At 45.9% G+C, this 17,495-nt stretch overlaps 2 protein-coding genes across 4 annotated transcripts in view; one reads left to right on the top strand and one right to left on the bottom strand.

Moving 5' to 3' along the window:
• Positions 1–17,495, bottom strand: part of MTOR (mechanistic target of rapamycin kinase) — a 106,340-nt gene that overhangs the window by 53,399 nt on the left and 35,446 nt on the right. For all 3 annotated transcript variants that reach the window (XM_051988555.1, XM_051988557.1, XM_051988556.1), the window contains one exon: positions 17,282–17,427. In XM_051988555.1, the coding sequence (XP_051844515.1) occupies positions 17,282–17,427 (146 nt within the window). The remainder of the gene's footprint in view (positions 1–17,281; positions 17,428–17,495) is intronic.
• Positions 6,670–13,900, top strand: ANGPTL7 (angiopoietin like 7). The gene is made up of 5 exons (XM_051988576.1): positions 6,670–7,303; positions 10,434–10,534; positions 10,854–11,048; positions 11,581–11,779; positions 12,093–13,900. Exons 1-5 carry the CDS (start codon positions 6,934–6,936, stop codon positions 12,260–12,262), a joined length of 1,035 nt encoding a protein of 344 aa, XP_051844536.1. The 5' UTR covers positions 6,670–6,933; the 3' UTR covers positions 12,263–13,900.

Raw genomic sequence — 17,495 nt, 5'->3', positions numbered from 1 at the left:
CACTTTATCTCTGATGCTGTATATATAAGTCACATCCTAAAGCCAAGATCTTACAGAGCAAAATACGTCAGAGGGAGGGGAGCAGGAATAGAATGGAACTCTGGGATTCACCAGAATTGTTATCAATTCTACCCGAGAATACCTCCTTGGAATTGGGAGAAAAGAAACGGCCAGTTATTTTTTGTGTTCCAAGATACCATTTCTTAGTGTGCCTTAGTTTCTTACTATAGCATATACTTCTCAAAGACAGAGATTAAATCTTAATTATCTTTCCATCTTGCTAGGTGCCTAGCAAGCAGTAGATACACAGGAGTTTGTTATGAGAAGAATGAGAACTAGTTTTTAGTGTCTGAACAGGATGACAGAAAAATGAACAAAGCTGAGAATCTTGAAAAGGATAAAGAAGAACTTGATACATCGAGCATTCAGCCATCAAATCTGGCTTCAGACTTTGGGCACTTCACCCTATTTGCCTCAGTTTGCTCAGTCAAATGAGCAGGAGAAGGAAATATAAACCAGCCCAGTATTTTTTTTGCTGAGGCAATTGGGGTTAAGTGACTTTCCCAGGGTCACACAGCTAGGAAGTGTTAAGTGTCTGAGGCAAGATTTGAACTCAGGTCCTCCTGACTTCAGGACTGGTGCTCTATCCACTGCGTCATCTAGCTGCCCCCAGCCCAGTACCTATGCCAAGAAGAGTCAGACAAGACTGAATTGAGCAACCACTATGAAGAAGAACCTGAATATTCAGGTGATCAAACTCCACTTTCCCTCACTCTGTTTTTCCCTAATTCTTTTCTTTTTTCCTTCCCGGATGTTGAAAATTCCATATGTATCTGAAAAATTCTGCCCCCTTCTACCTCCTTCCCCCACCAGAGGTTGTTTCTTGTCTTCCCCACTGGGAAGAAAGACAATTCTTAGGGCCCTTCACCAATTAGTCCCTCGTCACAAGGCAGTCAGTCCAAGCCTTGACAGAATAATTGGTACCCTACTCAACGAAGCAAGCTGTGAATCTGGAAAAGATTTCCAAAGAGTTCAAATATTAAATACTTATCATCATTAAAAAGGTAGATTCTTTTAAGATGGCAAGTATTTACTTGATTCTATAATCTTCTTTATCTCAACTACTCTGAAATCAATACTCTTTAAAGGGTTGGGAGACATAGGAATTAATTCTTTCTCAGAGACATCCAGGAAAAGGCCAGCTAACTCACTAAAAGGTGAGAGATGGATGGACCACTTCAAGGACGTTCCCAGCAGGGTACGGGTTCCAAGTCCCTCTGTAAAAAGCAAGCTTTCACATCATTGTGAAACATCTAACTGCTTCTGTGCAAAATGAAAGCAGGGTTGGTTTCTTCCCTACAAAAAACAGAAGGTACATTTCTACAGATCCTTAATGATGCTTCATCACCAATGGTGGGAAAGGGAAAAAGCCACGGGTCTTCAGAATAATTTGCTGCAGAAAATAAATGTCATGGCCATCAAAGAACAATTGAGTGAAGATGCTGACTGGAAGTCAGGGCCAGGGATTAGGAGAAAAAAGGATGCTCTCCTTTCTTCCCCAATATTCAAGAATGCTTGCCTGGCTTTTCTTCCAAATCAGGGTTTAATTTTCACCATTGGAGCAAGGCTGGGAAGAGGGGACACTTGACTTGTGTCTGCTTTGGAAAACCCAATTTTTTGGCATGGGATGTTTCCTTTTCTGGCTCACTTTTCCAATCTTCAGATTTATTTACATTCAGGCAGTTAAACAACTTGGGAAGAAAAGCTTCAGCAACTCCAGGGAAAAGCCAACTGTTGAAAAGAATTTTATACAAGCATCAAGGGTCTGTTTCCAGGAAGCAGATGCCAGTAAAGAGGTATAATTGCTGAATCTGAGGTACTTCAGAGGGTCTAACTACTCATCACCTTTCCTGGAAAAGAATATCACAGGGCTGGTAAGTATGGTTAAGTCACTTTCAGCCCATGCAAGGGTACTCACTAGGAATCATTTTCTGATCGGAGAATATTAGAAACAGATGAGAAAAAATGGCCAGTAAGCCAACACACTCCAAGCTTCCCTGCTTGCCAAGGCAAGAGCTAAGAAATCACTTGAGGATTTAGTGCTCAAAATGCTACTGTGGTAGAAAGAAGCATGATCCCATTTGGAGGCTAGGAGATCAAAGAAAACAAAAACAAAAACAAAAACCAATAACAGTTTTTGAGGGGCTTAAGGAACTCCAGTGGAACCTGATGAGTGCAGGTTTCTGGGGGTACGGGGAGCTAATGCTGCCAGAAGCTACTAAAGACAGGCAGACTTGTCTGAGTGCCACCTCTGAATAAAGGTGTTAAGGCTGTGGCTTCCTTCATACTTGAGCATACAGCAGCAGCCCAGGAAACAAACCTGGGCAAACCTCAGTCATTTTTTGACCTTTCTTTTAGATGAAAAAAAAAAATCACTCTTAGTATCTGTGATGGGTTTAGTATCCAAAAGTCTTGCTCCCTGGAGGTTAGGCTAGTTTTTTTCCTTAAAAGGTACTAAAACTGTCCTCGAGACCTCATTGTCAGAGGAATAAGGCCTGGTCTGTTGGGGTAGTTCCCCCGGGGGTGGGGTGTCTGAGTAGAGCCAGCGTGTGAAAGGCTAGCGCTCCTTCAGATTTCTGACAAAGACCAGCAGCGTGACCAACACTGGCACAGGAAAGCTGGGCTCAGCTGAATCGAGGCCATAACTTCCACGAACCCTCTCTCCTGCTCTGAATGTCCTTCCCCCGTTATAGCCAAGTAAATCTCCTTTGGTTAATTGTTAAGTGGACCACAAGCATCTTATTTCATTCTAATACTGAATCTGAGGTAACAGACCAGCCTGGTCAATCCTGGCCTATTATGGTATCTCTAGTGACCTCTGAGAGAGGTGGAAGCTCTGGCTATGGAAAAGGTCCCAAACTATGTTATAGGTAGAAGCAGAAAGAGCTGACTTTGGGCCAGATATATTGCGTGTACACCATGGTTTTTAATATTTTGTACGACCTCAGTGTTGGAAAGAACTTCAGTGACTAATCAGTCCAATCCATTCTTGATCTCAGGAATCTCCTCTACATCCCACTCAACAAAAAGTGGCCATTAGTCGCTCAAAAGCCTTAGGAGAGGTTCAGGTGACTCCAGGAGCGGGCCATCCATTGCCCTTTGGGAGGCAGCTGTCCCTTATTCAGCCAAACCTCAATTTCTCTTTCTGTAATGATCCTGGGGCCAAGCCCAACTCTTCCAGACACTTGGAAAACACCTATCATTCTGTCTCTCTTCTTTTCCCAAGGAAACTAGTCCCAATTCTCTCAATCAGTCAATGGGGCAAGCTCTCAAGGCCCCTGGCCATTGGGGTTACTTATTAATACACTTGCTAAATGTTAGTTGGCAACTAGGGGGCGCCATCACGCGTCAAAGACCAGGCAGGAGTCAGCAGGATTCCTCCCGAGTTCCAATCCGGCCTGGGCCGCGTCCTGGCTGCGTGACCCCGGGCAGATCACCTTAGCCTGCCTGCCTCCGTTCCCCATCCCTAAATGGGCTGGAGAAACTCACAGCAAATTGTTACTCTTCTATTTGCCACGAAGACAGCCTCAAGTGGGTCACGGCGAGTCGGACCCGACTGAAAACGACGGAACGACAGAAATGCGAGCATCCTCGGACACAGGGCTCTCGAGAGGCTCTGGCCAGCCCGCGGACGGCCCTAGCCCTCGACGCTGCGCCTCTGAACGGGCCGGACGCTGCGCTGGGCTTCAGCGTCACGCTGGTGACTGGGTCTGAGCCTGCGGCACACACAGCCGCACCGCCTTGTACTCATGAAACTGGTCCCGGGGGGCTGGCACCGAGGCGGAGGGATGTGAACTGGTGACCTCTTTCTGAGCTGGTATCCGCCCACTAACAACTTCTCCTTGGGCTCAGCCATCTGGCCAGTTCTGTGACCTCCCGACGGTACTGCCATCTAGAACGAACGTCCCTCCATCTCGTCCACAAGAAGTGTATGGGAGGTAGTCAAACGTTAGCCAGACAAACTACACAAATAGGATTGTACCAAATCAGTAATTTTGTCCAAAATGAAAATTCGCTTAATTTGCTGTTCTTGATGAAGACGTGCTGGGTTTTGTTTTGTTTTTAATCCCTATTTCCTTAACTAGTTGGTTCATCAAATATCCTTTTTAAAAATATATTCTAGAATTCTATTAAGAATCAAAAAACAATCTCAATGGCTTATGGCTTCCAGCCTTCATTTTCTTTCCTTTTCTAAAAATAAGGACCCTTGCCTTCTCTAATAATTCTATGGGATCTCTTCTGCTCTCCATGATCTTTCAAAAATGAATGACAGTGGGTCAACACTCATATCCATTGCCCAAGGACAACTTTCTTCTGAACTTAAAGGCAGCTGGATGCTCACTATCTATTCCCTACTCATTTTGGGTATCAGCTCCTGCCCTTTTGTTTTGACCTTTCTAGTCCAAAATATTTTCTTCTCAGCAGAGAAAATGAGCTTTAAGTTTCAGTAGAAATGACTTCTGTCTCTGTCCTGTCTATCCACTGTAAGCAATAGAAGGGACATATCCTTCTATGATCCTCCCAATGTTTAAAAAAATTCTTTCTGTTGCTTTTATTTACCCATTTCTGCTTATTAAGAGCTTTAACACTCCTGCCATTCTTAAAACTGTGTCATACTTTCACATTCATTCTATAATCTGTCATTATTTCTATTATATGTTTTTAAAGATCTAAGTTGATCAATGAGTTCCTTGTGCACATACCTTTTTTTTTTTTCTTTAAAAACACCTTCTGTCTTCATAACTGTTCCTTTTTGTATTTCCAGAATTTCTTTCTTGAAAACTTACTACCTTTTTCTTGGGCTGATTTCCCCTAGAGAATTTTAGTTCATGGAATTTTAACTCTTTGAATTCTTTGAAATTTACTCTCCCAAAACGTAGCCCACAACTCAGTTCATTCCAAACATTTTTTTCCTCTTTCAAAAATTCTCTAGGATGGAAAATATTTTTTTTCCTAAGACTCCCCTAATTTCTACCTTCTAAAAACCTCATTATAGGTGAGAATGAAATCTGGGGAAAAACCTTCCCTTCACTGGTTAACCCACCTTGAATGAAACAGTCAAGAAGCTAAGCAAGGAAATATTAGGAATTCTTGGGGAGGGGGAATGAAGAGAAGAGAGAAAGAGAAAAGCAAAGGAAAGGGAGGTGAAAGAGGCAGGAGGAAAGAAGAGGAGGGAGGAAAGAGAAGGAGAGAGTATGAGCAAACTTTAGCAGATGTTCAGATAATTTTAAGTCTGGTGACATGGTCTATTCTGATTTTGCTTCTTTTGGGCTTCACCTTGTTCTTTCCCTGTTCCTATATTGCTTCAAATGAATGTTTTCTTAATATACAAAGTTACTGCAACCTCTTTTTTCCTTTGCCTAGCCTGCTCCTTTTGAAAAAGATACCCCATCCAAACATATTAGAAGTAGCTCTGCTACAGAAGCTTCTTAAAATGCCAATGGGAGCATATTTAGGATAAGGCAGAATCACTATCCTTTAGATGAAGAAGACAAAGGAAATCCTGATGGGTGTTTAACAAAATTACATGAATAAGTGTGTAGCTTGTGCAAGGCACTGGGGATATAAAAGACATAAGATGAAATACAATTCCTGCCCTCAAGGAGTTTACATTCTCCTGGGAAGGACAGAAGCCAGTACAGAATAATTTGAGGTGAATACTGACAACCAGTGGAATCAACAGTAAGCTTTTTTCAGACCGGTGACTTTCACTGAAGTGTCAGGCTCTTGTTAACCATGGTGATCTTAAAGAGTGTATCTGAAATATGGCTTCTACCTCAGGGAATCTACAAGGTTTTGATTTATCTTCTGCACTAAGGCATCGTGATCCATAGTCACATGCACTCCAGTTCTGTATATACTTTCTTGCAAAATGACAAGTCTTGGAAAAGTAGTCAAACCCTATCTCCCATGGAGACAAAGTATAAGAGGAGAGAAATTTTATCAAGAGGGTAGGTCTTATGGGACAAGGTACAACTTTTCTTTTCAAAGACTCATCTCTAATCCTTGTTTTTGAGATTTTTTTTTTCTTCCAAGTCACTAGAAAGATTCCTAGTCTAAACTTAAAGAAAAGTTATAGGAAAAGACAGCTGAGAAATGTTTAAGCAGGCATAAAACACTGCTAAGATCCAGATAGAGCAGGGATTTTGCTGCAGAAGCAGTGATGATCAAACAAAAGAATAACCAATCTAGTTAAAAAGGCATCCGCTGCTCTGCCAAAATGTAACACGTACAAGGGAGCCGATTCCCATTAACACAGCATGAATTACATTCACAGGACTCTGTGGGTGAATAGGGATTCTCGTTTCCAGTTGGATCCCTTCGGCTCTCACCTTATATAATTTTTAGAGCTGGATCTGGACCCTCTTCTGACCCCAGCCTGTTCTCTAATACAGACCAGCCAGACTCTGGCAGGGTCACAGTCCAGCAGGCTAAGCTAACTGGAAACTCACTCATTTCCAGGCCCCTCAGCCCAGAGACTGTTCCGTCAAGGGAAGTCGGACTCATGCTTTCTCTGCCTTGGTCCCCCCTCCCCCTCCTTCTGGCCCAAGTTTGTAGGACTCCACCCAAGGCCCCTGATCCTCCCAGAGGAGGTGGGAGGGGCTAGCACCAGGGCCACAGTGGGGGCGGAGGTATGGAAAGAAAATATATTTAAGATGAAGGCTTTAGAAGGAGGGTTAAGGAATCTCCCTCAGGAACTCAAGCTTTGTTGGGAGACGGAAGGGCCTTGAAAGGAAAAGAAAGATCACTGGATGAGAAAGAGAGCACTGAGGGATAAAAAAGGCTGAGAGCCCCCTGAAGGCTCCGATTTGCTAGAGTTCTGAGAAATCTTCAAGAGTTGGCTTGGAGAGCCCCCAGCAAGCCCCAGATCAAATGCCGACCATGACGCTCTGCTCTCTGGCCTGGCTCCTTGTCTTGACCCTAACCCTCTCCAGTCAGCCTGCGTGGCTACAGAAGCCCCCCAAACGCAAGACGCCCGCCCAACTCAAGGCTGCTGCCTGCTGTGAGGAAGCCAGGGAGCTCAAGGCCCAGATGGCCAATCTGACAAGCCTGCTGGGGGTGCTGAGCAAGAAGCAGGAGAGCGACTGGGTCAATGTGGTCATGCAGGTGATGGAGCTGGAGAGCCACACCAAGCAGATGGCCACCCGCCTCACTGAGGCCGAGAGCAAGTTCTCCCAGCTGAACAATCAGATTGACATGATGCAGCTCCAGGCAGCCCAGACTGTCACGCAGACCTCGGCAGGTAAGGAGAGCGCTTCCCCTCCCCAGCCAGACTGTCCTCCCAGTCACTCTGGACCCCACCAGACTTCTCCACCTGGGGAAGGCCATGCCTTCCCCACCCCTCTTCACCAGGAGGTCGGTCGAATACTCTTGCGTTTCTATTTCCTTTTACAAGTTTCCCCCAAACTTCACAGCTCCCCCTTGTCCTCTCACCCTCATGAGGCAGGAAGGTTCAAACATGACTTTCTCGGTACTGAGAAGGGAGGCAGCGAGGGCCAAATTGCACAGCGCTCAGTAAAAGAACCCGTCTCCATGCCCAATGTGGCCTCCTTACAAATGGCTGTGGTCCACAGAAGAAACCAGTGATCCTCCGGCTGTCCTGCCAGTGGAGACCCGGACCTTGGCTTTTCCTGCCCACGCTGACTAGCACACAACCAATCAAACAGAGCCAAAGCTTCTCAGAGCTAGTTTTCAAATTCAGAAGGGACTGGAATCAAGAAGTTTCTATGATATCCTACTTCTGTCTCTTCCCTAAATTTACCCACAATCAAAATGGACGAGGGGAGGGTTTATGTGGGGACCTACTCCATCATCCTCACCCCCCAAAGAAGTATGCACTCTCTATAACATGTGAGATGCTCTTTGTGAATTGTTTCAGCAGAAATAATCCAAGATTCCACTGCCAACACTCTGCTGATCAGCCTGAATTTTAGCTTTGCTGATCCTTGAGAGGCAGAGCTGCACTCCATCTCTGGGTTCTTATGCAAACTCCTTCCTCTTTAGTTCCTGCCAAAATTTGAACCCTGATGGAAATATGTTTGAGAAACAAGAGTTACTTCCATGCCACAGAGAAGTGGAATAGGGCTTTAGTAGCATTTGTTTTTAAATGTTCAAACAAAAATGATTTGCAGTTTTTATTTGGCTCAGTCTAGCTGATATTCAAATTTGTCTTTGTTAGAACCAGAGAGTTTTTATAGTAGATACAAATTTGCAAGATGACTATGGTTCTGTAGTTTCTCATCTTTCCCCTATACCAAGGGAAATTATGGCTCATTATGGATGAAAGGGCAAAGAAAGATTTAAACTTGCAACAAGAGGCTAATGCTAATGAACAGGTCACTGGTTTCAATTTGGTTCAAGAAAATATCAAGATGAAAGAATCTTGCAAACTTGTAAAAACAGGTCAACCTGCAAAAAATTATTTCTAAGCATCTGCATCCTGTACCTGCCTTTGGGATTACCTTTATGGAAGAGTAAATACTGATCCCACCTGCAAAATGAAACCAGGTTAGTGGAAGAATCTGAAAATACCACTTTCATCAGCTCTTCCTTTCTTCTAGTTCCTTAAAACTCATTCTGCTAGCTGTATCCCCCAGAAAAAGAAAGTCCCCCGGTACACTGGGAAAATAAACCCAAAGTGGAGAAGGGGCCAGCAAAGCCTAACAAACACGCAAGACTCCCATTAGTCCAGTTCTCCTCATAGAAAATAGAGAAATATTAAAAGGAACAGCTTGCCATCCAAGGAAAGATCTGGAGCATACCTTCCTTGGGATTCGACCCCATTAACTCTTCTGCCAGCTTTCTGCCCTCTAGGAGATTTCCTATTTTATTCCCTCTGCAGACTGGAGGAAAGATTCATGGGGATGGTCATCTTCTTGGACAACATACCCATTTGTTATGCAAGGAAGCCAAACAGATCAATATCATTTATGTAAAACTACTCATTTATATATGAAATGTTGTATAGATACATATTATGATCTACCCTCTTAATGCTTCCAGTCCTGTCTTGGGGTCTTGCAAAGAAGCCAACAGAATGACATTCAATGCATCCCTAGGGCCTATGGGATTTTTCCTCTGTGTCAAAGGCCCCCGGCTTCCTCTAAGCTCTTCTCAGGGACCACTGCCCTTCCCACAATGCTTTCAACTCTTGCCCACACAGAAAAGGAGATGGGGAGCAGATACAAAACTAAGTGAGTCACATGAGCAACATCTTCAAGGACAGTCAAAAAAAATCACTTTCATCAAGGCCAGAGGAGGTCAATCTAGCCAATGCTTTGCAGTTTCCATGTTATTAATAATGCTGCCCGAGTGGCTCTCAAATGGTTAACCTGAAGGTGTTTTCATTGCGGCCTAAGAGCCTGGCATTATTAAAGATGCGAGAGAAATTAGAGTATTAAGTGGCTGAGAGATTAGATTTTAAAAGAGCGTGAAATCCATCTCTTGTAATTATGGCCTTGGTTTCCATTAGCAGTTACCCTCTACAGAGGGCAGATGATGTAGGACACAGCCCTCCTGCATAACATGGGCTGTTCCACGCCACCGAGGCCCTTTCCCTCTGAGCCAGTCAAGGATGCACACTTTTGTAAACACGAGATGCATCTTGTGTGCTGCTCCACTTATTTTGATACTGAATTCACTTGGGAGAAATTTTGCATTTTAAAGTCAGTGTTTGTACTTAAAAGATACACTTCTAATTCAAATGCATTAAAGGAAAAATAAAAAAATTGTGGGCTTTGGCCCCAACTAGCAGCAGTCTACAGACTACATGCAGCTGCATGGCAGCCACTGCAGGAGAAACATAACTTCCTGGCTCCATGCTAGGAGGACCTGTTTAGTGGGAGAATCTGTTATTAAACAGCTGCGTCTGTGACCCTGCTCAACTGCCAGTCATCTATTTCGGAAAGTTTTAAATCACTTGTTTGAGTCTACTGGTAATGCTGCTGGGGGGGGGGGGGGGGAGAAGGGGGGGGGAGGGGAATCCTTTGTACATCAACCACCAATACGGACCAGGGCTAGGAACTGGATCTCTTACTTCATTAACACGGGATTCGCAATCAGGAAGCTTCTTCCATCGGTGCAGGTCAGCACCTTTTTGACAGCTTAGAGAATTAGTTGCCTAGAGCACTAATGGGGAGAAAGTGACTTTAATCCCACTCACACAGCCCATCCATGGGAAATGGAAAATCAGGCCTTCTTGGCTCCAAGGTTAGCTCCCTGCCCACTTTGCTAAGCTGCCGTATCACCAGATCACACTTAAATCAACTGAAAAATTTTTCCCTTAATGCCAACATGAATCCCTTTGTTTTAAGCCTAGCCCTTGTGCTGACCCACTTGCTCATCCCTGTGGTTTCTGCTCCACTCTCAAACAGACGCTGTCTACGACTGTTCCTCACTCTACCAGAAGAATTACCGCATCTCTGGGGTGTATAAGCTGCCTGCTGACGAGTTCCTGGGAAGCCCTGAACTCGAGGTGAGCCTCTGAAGCATCTTACTGACATTTTCCTTCCTCCTAAGTTCCCACCTCAGCAGAGATAGAAACTGCAGACATTATTCACACCTCAGAGAGGGAAATGGAAGAAATTTATTAGAAAGAACAGCAATGCTATAAAACCAAGCCAGTGAACCTTTCTGTAGCTGCCCCCAAAATGCGATTTCTTGTCCAAGACAAGCCACAAGAGCCTTCTGAAAGACTTAGACACCGCTGCAAACCCTGAACGTGAATTACTCATTGTGTGTGTGTGTGTGTGTGTGTGTGTGTGTGTGTGTGTGTGCCATCCTGTCCTCCACAGGTTTTCTGTGACATGACAACTGCAGGTGGAGGCTGGACCATCATCCAGAGACGGAAGAGTGGTCTCGTCTCTTTCCACCGTGACTGGAAACAATACAAACTGGGCTTTGGCAACATCCGTGGGGATTTCTGGCTAGGAAATGAGAACATCTACCGCTTGTCCAGGCGCCCAACCACTCTGCGGATTGAGATGGAGGTGATTATCGGAATAGGCTCTAGGAGAAGTAGAGGCAAGGAGCACAAAGCAGGGATCCGGGATGAGGGCAGGACACAGCCTGCCTCTGGTCAGTGAGGCCGGGCTCTGCTTATCTTTTGGGAGAGTTTATTCTGGTCAAGGGAATTGCTCCCTTTAAGACAAAATCATATCTGTATAGCCAGAGTACTGCCCCCCAAGGTCCTCCAAGATGATGATTTATGTTTTTACAGTCATCCTTATGACATGGCTGAGCACGGAAGGGCAGCAACTGATTATGAGCTACATTCCACAGACAGGGTAATGAAGAACAGAGAACAGAGGCTGGCTCAAGGTCATATGCTGAATCCGGTAATAAAGCCGGTTCTAAAACCTAGGTTTCCTGACTTCCAGTTAAGGAAGGAGCAGAGATAAGCAAGTTTTCATAGATCCTTTGCCAGAAAAGATATAAGCTTAAGAAAGAAGACACAATGCTAGGACCTCTTAGCAATAACTGGTAAGCTTCCTAAATAGGACTCTTTCCTCTCCTCACCAGGACTGGGAGGGTGACATACGTTTTGCTGAGTACAGCCACTTCACCTTGAGCAATGAGTTGAACAGTTATAGAATCTTTGTGGGGAACTACAGCGGCAATGCCGGGCGTGATGCCCTCCTGTACCACAACAACACGGCCTTCAGCACCAAGGACAAGGACAATGACAAGTGCTTGGACAACTGTGTCCAACTCAGAAAAGGTGAGAAGGGAAGGAAGGGAGGGCATCCTGACTGAAGGTGGTTCTAGCTGGGCAGAGAGAGTGACATATTATCCCTGACATTTGGATTGAGTACTTTTGTTACAGGCTAAAATATGTATGTTTTTCTGTCCTTCTGTTGTTCCAAATCAACATGACATAAAATTGGTACCATATGTCATCTAATCTCAAAACACTTAAGACCAAAGCCTTAAAGTTCATCCAGTCCAGCCCCTTCATTGAGACCCAGAGAGAGAGGTGACCCTATTTGATAAGTGACACAAATTTATTAAAACTGATCTGCTTCTTCTAACAGGTGGATACTGGTATAATTGCTGCACAGACTCCAACCTTAATGGGATTTATTATCGCCATGGTGAGCATAATAAGCATACGGATGGCATCACCTGGTACGGCTGGCACGGCTCTAGCTACTCCCTCAGGAAGGTAGAGATGAAGATCCGCCCTGAAGACTTTGTACCCTAAATAGCAGCTTGCGCTATAAGAGGGGTGCAGAATCCTAGGAGACAAATAAGGCTGGGGGTGGGCAATGAGGTAGTGTGATAGGGGTAGGGAGGGGAAATCACAGGGAATCAAGCACCAATGAAATCACTCATTTCAATGAGAAAAGTAGAAACCTTAACAGGCTCAAAGAACCCAAGCACCAGTGTCACATAATCAGTACCAGCAGTAGGGACAGCAAATAGGGAGAGACATTTAAAATCTCTTAGGGTATTCTTCTCATTGGGTCAGAAATAGCTTAGCCTGTGCCTTTGGACACAGCAGCAGCTCCAAAGACATCCTGCAGTTAGACTTTTCCCACGTGATTCTAGTTTCAGGAGAAAGTAATTGGGAGTTTATGGCTTGCACTTTCTCCAGGGCCAGGATTAAGTGAAGACAGAAAACAAATCTCTTGCTAAAATGAACTGTATTATTTCAAACCACAGGAGAAATACTAAAGGCTGGGGACAGAGCGAGGGTGGCAAAGAGTTCTATTTCAAAATCCAATGAAATTGCTTTTGGTCTCAAAGATTCTTTAACTGAGTAATTGCTCTGTTGAAGGTGAGCAAGCCCATGTCTTAGCTGCTTAGAGGAAACTCCAGGGGAACAGGGTCTTGCACTCAGAGTCTCAGCATCTCACCTTCTTGTTCTCAGTCATGGCACAGTACAAAAAGGAATGAGACACATAGAGGGATTCTAGATAGGAGTCAGAGGCATGGGTCACTATTAGAATCTCTTACAAGACTAAATGGGAATAAGGAAACTGCTAGGTACGTGGGCTGCGGGTGAGGCACTACACCACAGTCCAATGGAAAACAGAGCGAACTGAGCCTAGAAAATTTATACAGAGATTCACTCTTGTTCTTAAGAACCATGTAGCAAGAAATATAGTCAGAGAATTTTAAAATTAGAAGTAGACATATTTCTTTTAGTAACTTAAAGTTCTACTAGAACCTGAGTTTAAATGTTCCATAATGCCATAGTTTTTCTATCTTTATCTCAAAATTGTCTACAGTATTTAGTGCTTGTGCATATGCACACATGCACGCGTGCACACACACACAAACTCGGAGAAACCTACTGCTTTAATTTAGGACTTCACACTGCAGCGAAGCTGAGCAAATTATAATACTATCAAAAATAACCACCAAGATTACAAGCCAACAAGAATTATGGAACCTTTATATCAGCGAAAAAAAGCTTAAGTCAATTCACTGTACTTAAGTCATTTGTAAATAGCTAGTTTGGTTCTTGGATGTAGTCTTTGTTTTTAATTTAAATATTACTGGCTTAGAAACACTGTTAAGCCGTTAACAGGTTGAAATCGCAGTATATTTTATTATCTTAGGTAGGCAGGAATCTGAAGAATGAACTCAAATTCCTTCAGAAAAGAGACTCACTGCCTAAAAATGTTCAGTTAAGATATCTGTTTTTGTTCATTTTGTAAGAGAAGGGATCAATTGGAGGCTTGACTAATAAGAGTAGCTGAAGGACAGAGAAAGGTGATATCAAAGCTTGTACTGTATATAGGCATTTGACTTTGTAAAATCTTTGTTTTGTGTTTTAAGTGTCCAACGTTCTTCTGTCTCTACAATAAACTTTTGAACCCACAGTTTCTTTAAATTTCTAGTCGCTATCTGTCCAGTGCATTTACAACACAGCATGACATAATGCCTTCAGAAAAATCAGAGAGGCTTCAATAACAACTAGCACTTAGTTTGTAAAGCATTTTATAAATATTCCCTCATTTGAGTTTTGCTTATCACAACGACTGTGGAAGGAAGATGCCATTATTGGTTTTACAGTTGGGAAAACAGGCTGAGAGAGGTTCGATTCTTTGCTGGGGTCACTGGGTCAGGCTTCAACGTGGGCCTTTCTGACTCCAAGCCCGGAACCCTAAGCCCTGTGCTGCGGAGGACAAGAAGGGCCCCGGCGTGCTTCTGTCCCCATGGGCGGCAGACACTGACAAAAGATCAGCAATTGGTGCTCCTAGATACTGTTTCAGCTGTTGGTCTCTTGTCAAAATTCCTCACATCTTTCACCAAATTGTCTCAAAACAGACAAGCCCCTTTACGTACACCCGAGGAAGTTAACTATACACAAGGACAGGGAAGGGAGGGCGTCTTTCCCTAAAAGCTAGGTCTAGAGTGAGGAGGCTCTATCTGCCCTATTGAGCTGCCCCTTTCTTCCCTGCTCCTTAAACATGGTTAGTTTTCAACAGACCGTTCCCAATGCTCTTTCAACCTTGCCTGCATTTAAGATTAGAAAGATAGGGAATTCAAGCCAGAGATAACAGTGGGTTGCTAGGAGCTAAGGCAAATAAAGAGAGCAAAGAACTAAACAAAAAGAAAGTTTGGCTTCCTGGGAGGTGGACGCTAAAGAAAACTTCCAAACATAAACATTGGGTTTTGCACAATTACATGGAAAATTTCAGGGATCAACAAACAGACCATCCCTTTAGGATAAGATGGGGAAAAAAAAGGGTTGGAAAGAAGAAGAGGAAGAAGAAACTCTATTGTTCAGGATCCTTGTATAAATGGTGGGCAAATCTCCCTTCTTCCTTCTCCTCAGCGTGCTGTTAGGACCGGGACAGGAATGCTGTCCTGTGCGGTTTGCTTTGATATCTTGGAGAAAGTTCCTCTTAGGAAGAGAAAGTACTTTGTTGTTAAATAGGAAAAATATTGCCAATCCATTAGCCTACAACAGGTTCTGGATCTTTAGGAGCACCTGGAGTCTGTTCCAACAGTAACATTTTCCCCTGACCAGCCATCTCTAAATGGTTTCTTTCTTTTCTCTTCTTTGAGCCTGAGACTTCTTGATTTCATCCTGGCTCTTGGGCGTGATCCCAAGCCTGAAGGGGCCGTTTATGGCCTGTGCTTGCCCCTTGTTAGCAATGCTGGTGGCCCCTGTGCTCCCGAGGCAGGGGGAGGGGAGGGAGACCAGCATGTGGTGTCCGGCTTAGTACAGACACCTGACCTGATTACAGCGCAGAATCCCGTGCTCACTTGACCAATCTGCCTCTACCTCCCTGGCAGCAGGAACACCACATGTGAAAAACTCATTCTTTCCTAAAAAATTCACGAGGGGGACGTGCTCCCAACCCACACATGTCTCCCCAGACAGCCGACAGAAAAGGTGACCTCTCCGAGAAGAGAGGCTATTTCCCCGGCTGCACAGCCCTTCCTAGCCCCGGGCTGCTGGCTTCAGTCTGGCTTCCTGTCTGGCCGCTTGTTTTTACTGAAACCTCAATCAGAAGAGTTCAAAAAGAGGGCGACTTGTCAAGAGCTCCAGATGGCGGGCAGAGGGTCGCCCTCCAGCGTGGAAAGGGGTCCCGGGTGAGAGTAAGAGGCAGGGACACCGTCACCTGCGGGGGAGCAGGCCCTTCTCACCGGGCCCGGGTTCGCTGCCATGTGAAGCACCTGCTACATGACAGCCTGGGACCTCAGGCTGGGGACCCAGGACAGGCCCAACAGCAGTTCCTGTTCTCGAAGGGCTTATGTTCTACACAACTGCTCTTCTCTGTTTTGTTAGAAAAGGTGTTTAATGGATGTTTGGAAAGCAAATTGAATCTCCTGTGAATTACGCTGGTCAGAATGACTGAGTGGCTTTCAGTTATTTTGTCCTGAGCCCCCACAAGTGCAGGATTAGTTCAGTCTATGCCGCCTTTCAAACTTAGCCTGTCCTGGTCATGCTGCTGACTATAACGGGAGAGAAGTGCGCCAGGCCGGTGTGACTCAGACCAAAGGGTCACCAGGGAGGGCGGCTCCAGAGGCCGCAGGGAGAACCTGGGAGCCGGAGCCTAGTTAAGGCAGCTGCACACCAGACCAGAACCAGGGTCTGAAAGGATGGCGGCACGAAGTTAGAAAGGGCCAAAACGGCTCTGCGAGAACGGAGTCTGAAGATGGGAGCTGCGGCCTGAGGAGCCGGGAAGGCCTCGGGGACCCTGAAAGCTTTCTCTACGCTCAGACACTGTTTCCTGTTGGGATCCAGTGTCTCTCTCTACGCTGTCTGTGACTTGGTGTCAGGAAGACCCAAAGGATCTGAGGCTGCCCAGGCACGCGAGGTGGGGTGGAAGGGGGCCAAAGCTAGGCCAGGAGCTGGGGCGGGGCTTCATGGATGGGCTCCCGGCCTGTCTGGCTCCGGCCACACCGTGCATGGCAGAAACACCCCTGGGCTCAGGCAAAGAGACAGGGTCCCCTTGAAATAAGGGCTATCCCTTCATGGGCGATGGCTGCTTTTGAAAGCCTGCCCCTGAGGAGGTACCTTTTCTAGGACAGAAGGACCGCACCCCTGCCTTCCCTGGCCCTCTCTCCGTCCCCCTCTCAGAGGTCCATCCTCTAAGTCAAAAGAAAAGTCCTCAACCCCTCAAAGAGCCTCCCGAGTGAAGCGACCACGTCGCCCAGCAGGGCCCAGCTCCTTGCTGCGCAAGCCAGCAGGAGAGGCTCACAGGGTTTGTCATGAAGGGACAAAGGGTGCCCGCTCCCCGAGCGAACTTCCTCTGAGCAGCTGTCAGCCGCAGGACACGAGGTGCGTGGGTGACAGCCATCCAGGGACACAAGTCTAGACCCCCAAGGCACAGAACCCACACGGCCGGAGCTAAGAGATGCAAGCCCACCTTGCCCTGCATGGGAGACACCAGACGACGGGTGGGGACCACGCGGCTCCTTCTGCCCTGAGCGAGTGTCCGCCCCCAGAGACCCTCTGCATGCCTCCTCCTCCAACCAGCAACACACGGAGCCCCTCGTGCTCAGTCTTTCTGAGGCGGCTTTGTAATTGCTTCCAGACACATTTCATCAGTCGGCAAAAACACACACTGGCAAACAATGGGAGCCCAGGTGCTGGGCAGGCCCCAAATTACAAATCTGTGGGAAGACGGGTGAGCGCCACCTGCAACTTTGATGGGCACAATGCAGTGTCAGAAGCCCTGAAATCACTGAAATGAACTGGCATCGGGGCTAAGTGGGAAGAGGGGACGGAAGTCCATAAAGCACGTTCAGGGCCTACCTGATGAGAGACTCGAGGATGGCGGGGCTGGGGCCCTTCTGGAACTCCAGCTCCTTATAGTGTAACGCTTTGGCATAGGCGCGGCACTTGGCTGCTCGCTCACCTAGCAGCACGATGCCATTGTCATCTCGGAGCGGCAGCGGACCCTAGAAGGGAGACCCAGAGCGTCAGAAAGATGGCCGATGCGGCTGGGGGATAACTGGAGGGACCCTTC

The sequence above is a fragment of the Antechinus flavipes genome, chromosome 3 (assembly GCF_016432865.1).
Source record: "Antechinus flavipes isolate AdamAnt ecotype Samford, QLD, Australia chromosome 3, AdamAnt_v2, whole genome shotgun sequence".
Classification (NCBI taxonomy): domain Eukaryota; kingdom Metazoa; phylum Chordata; class Mammalia; order Dasyuromorphia; family Dasyuridae; genus Antechinus; species Antechinus flavipes.
This window is presented reverse-complemented; position numbering and strand designations above follow the sequence as displayed.

What these genes read in the sequence shown, in the direction of transcription:
- ANGPTL7 (XM_051988576.1), top strand. Translation starts at nt 6,934, where the DNA reads ATGCCGACCATGACGCTCTGCTCTCTGGCCTGGCTCCTTGTCTTGACC. An exon ending in TGGGAAGCCCTGAACTCGAG is followed by an intron (nt 10,535 to 10,853) that starts GTGAGCCTCTGA and finishes TGTCCTCCACAG; the next exon opens with GTTTTCTGTGACATGACAAC. An exon ending in CTCTGCGGATTGAGATGGAG is followed by an intron (nt 11,049 to 11,580) that starts GTGATTATCGGA and finishes TCTCCTCACCAG; the next exon opens with GACTGGGAGGGTGACATACG.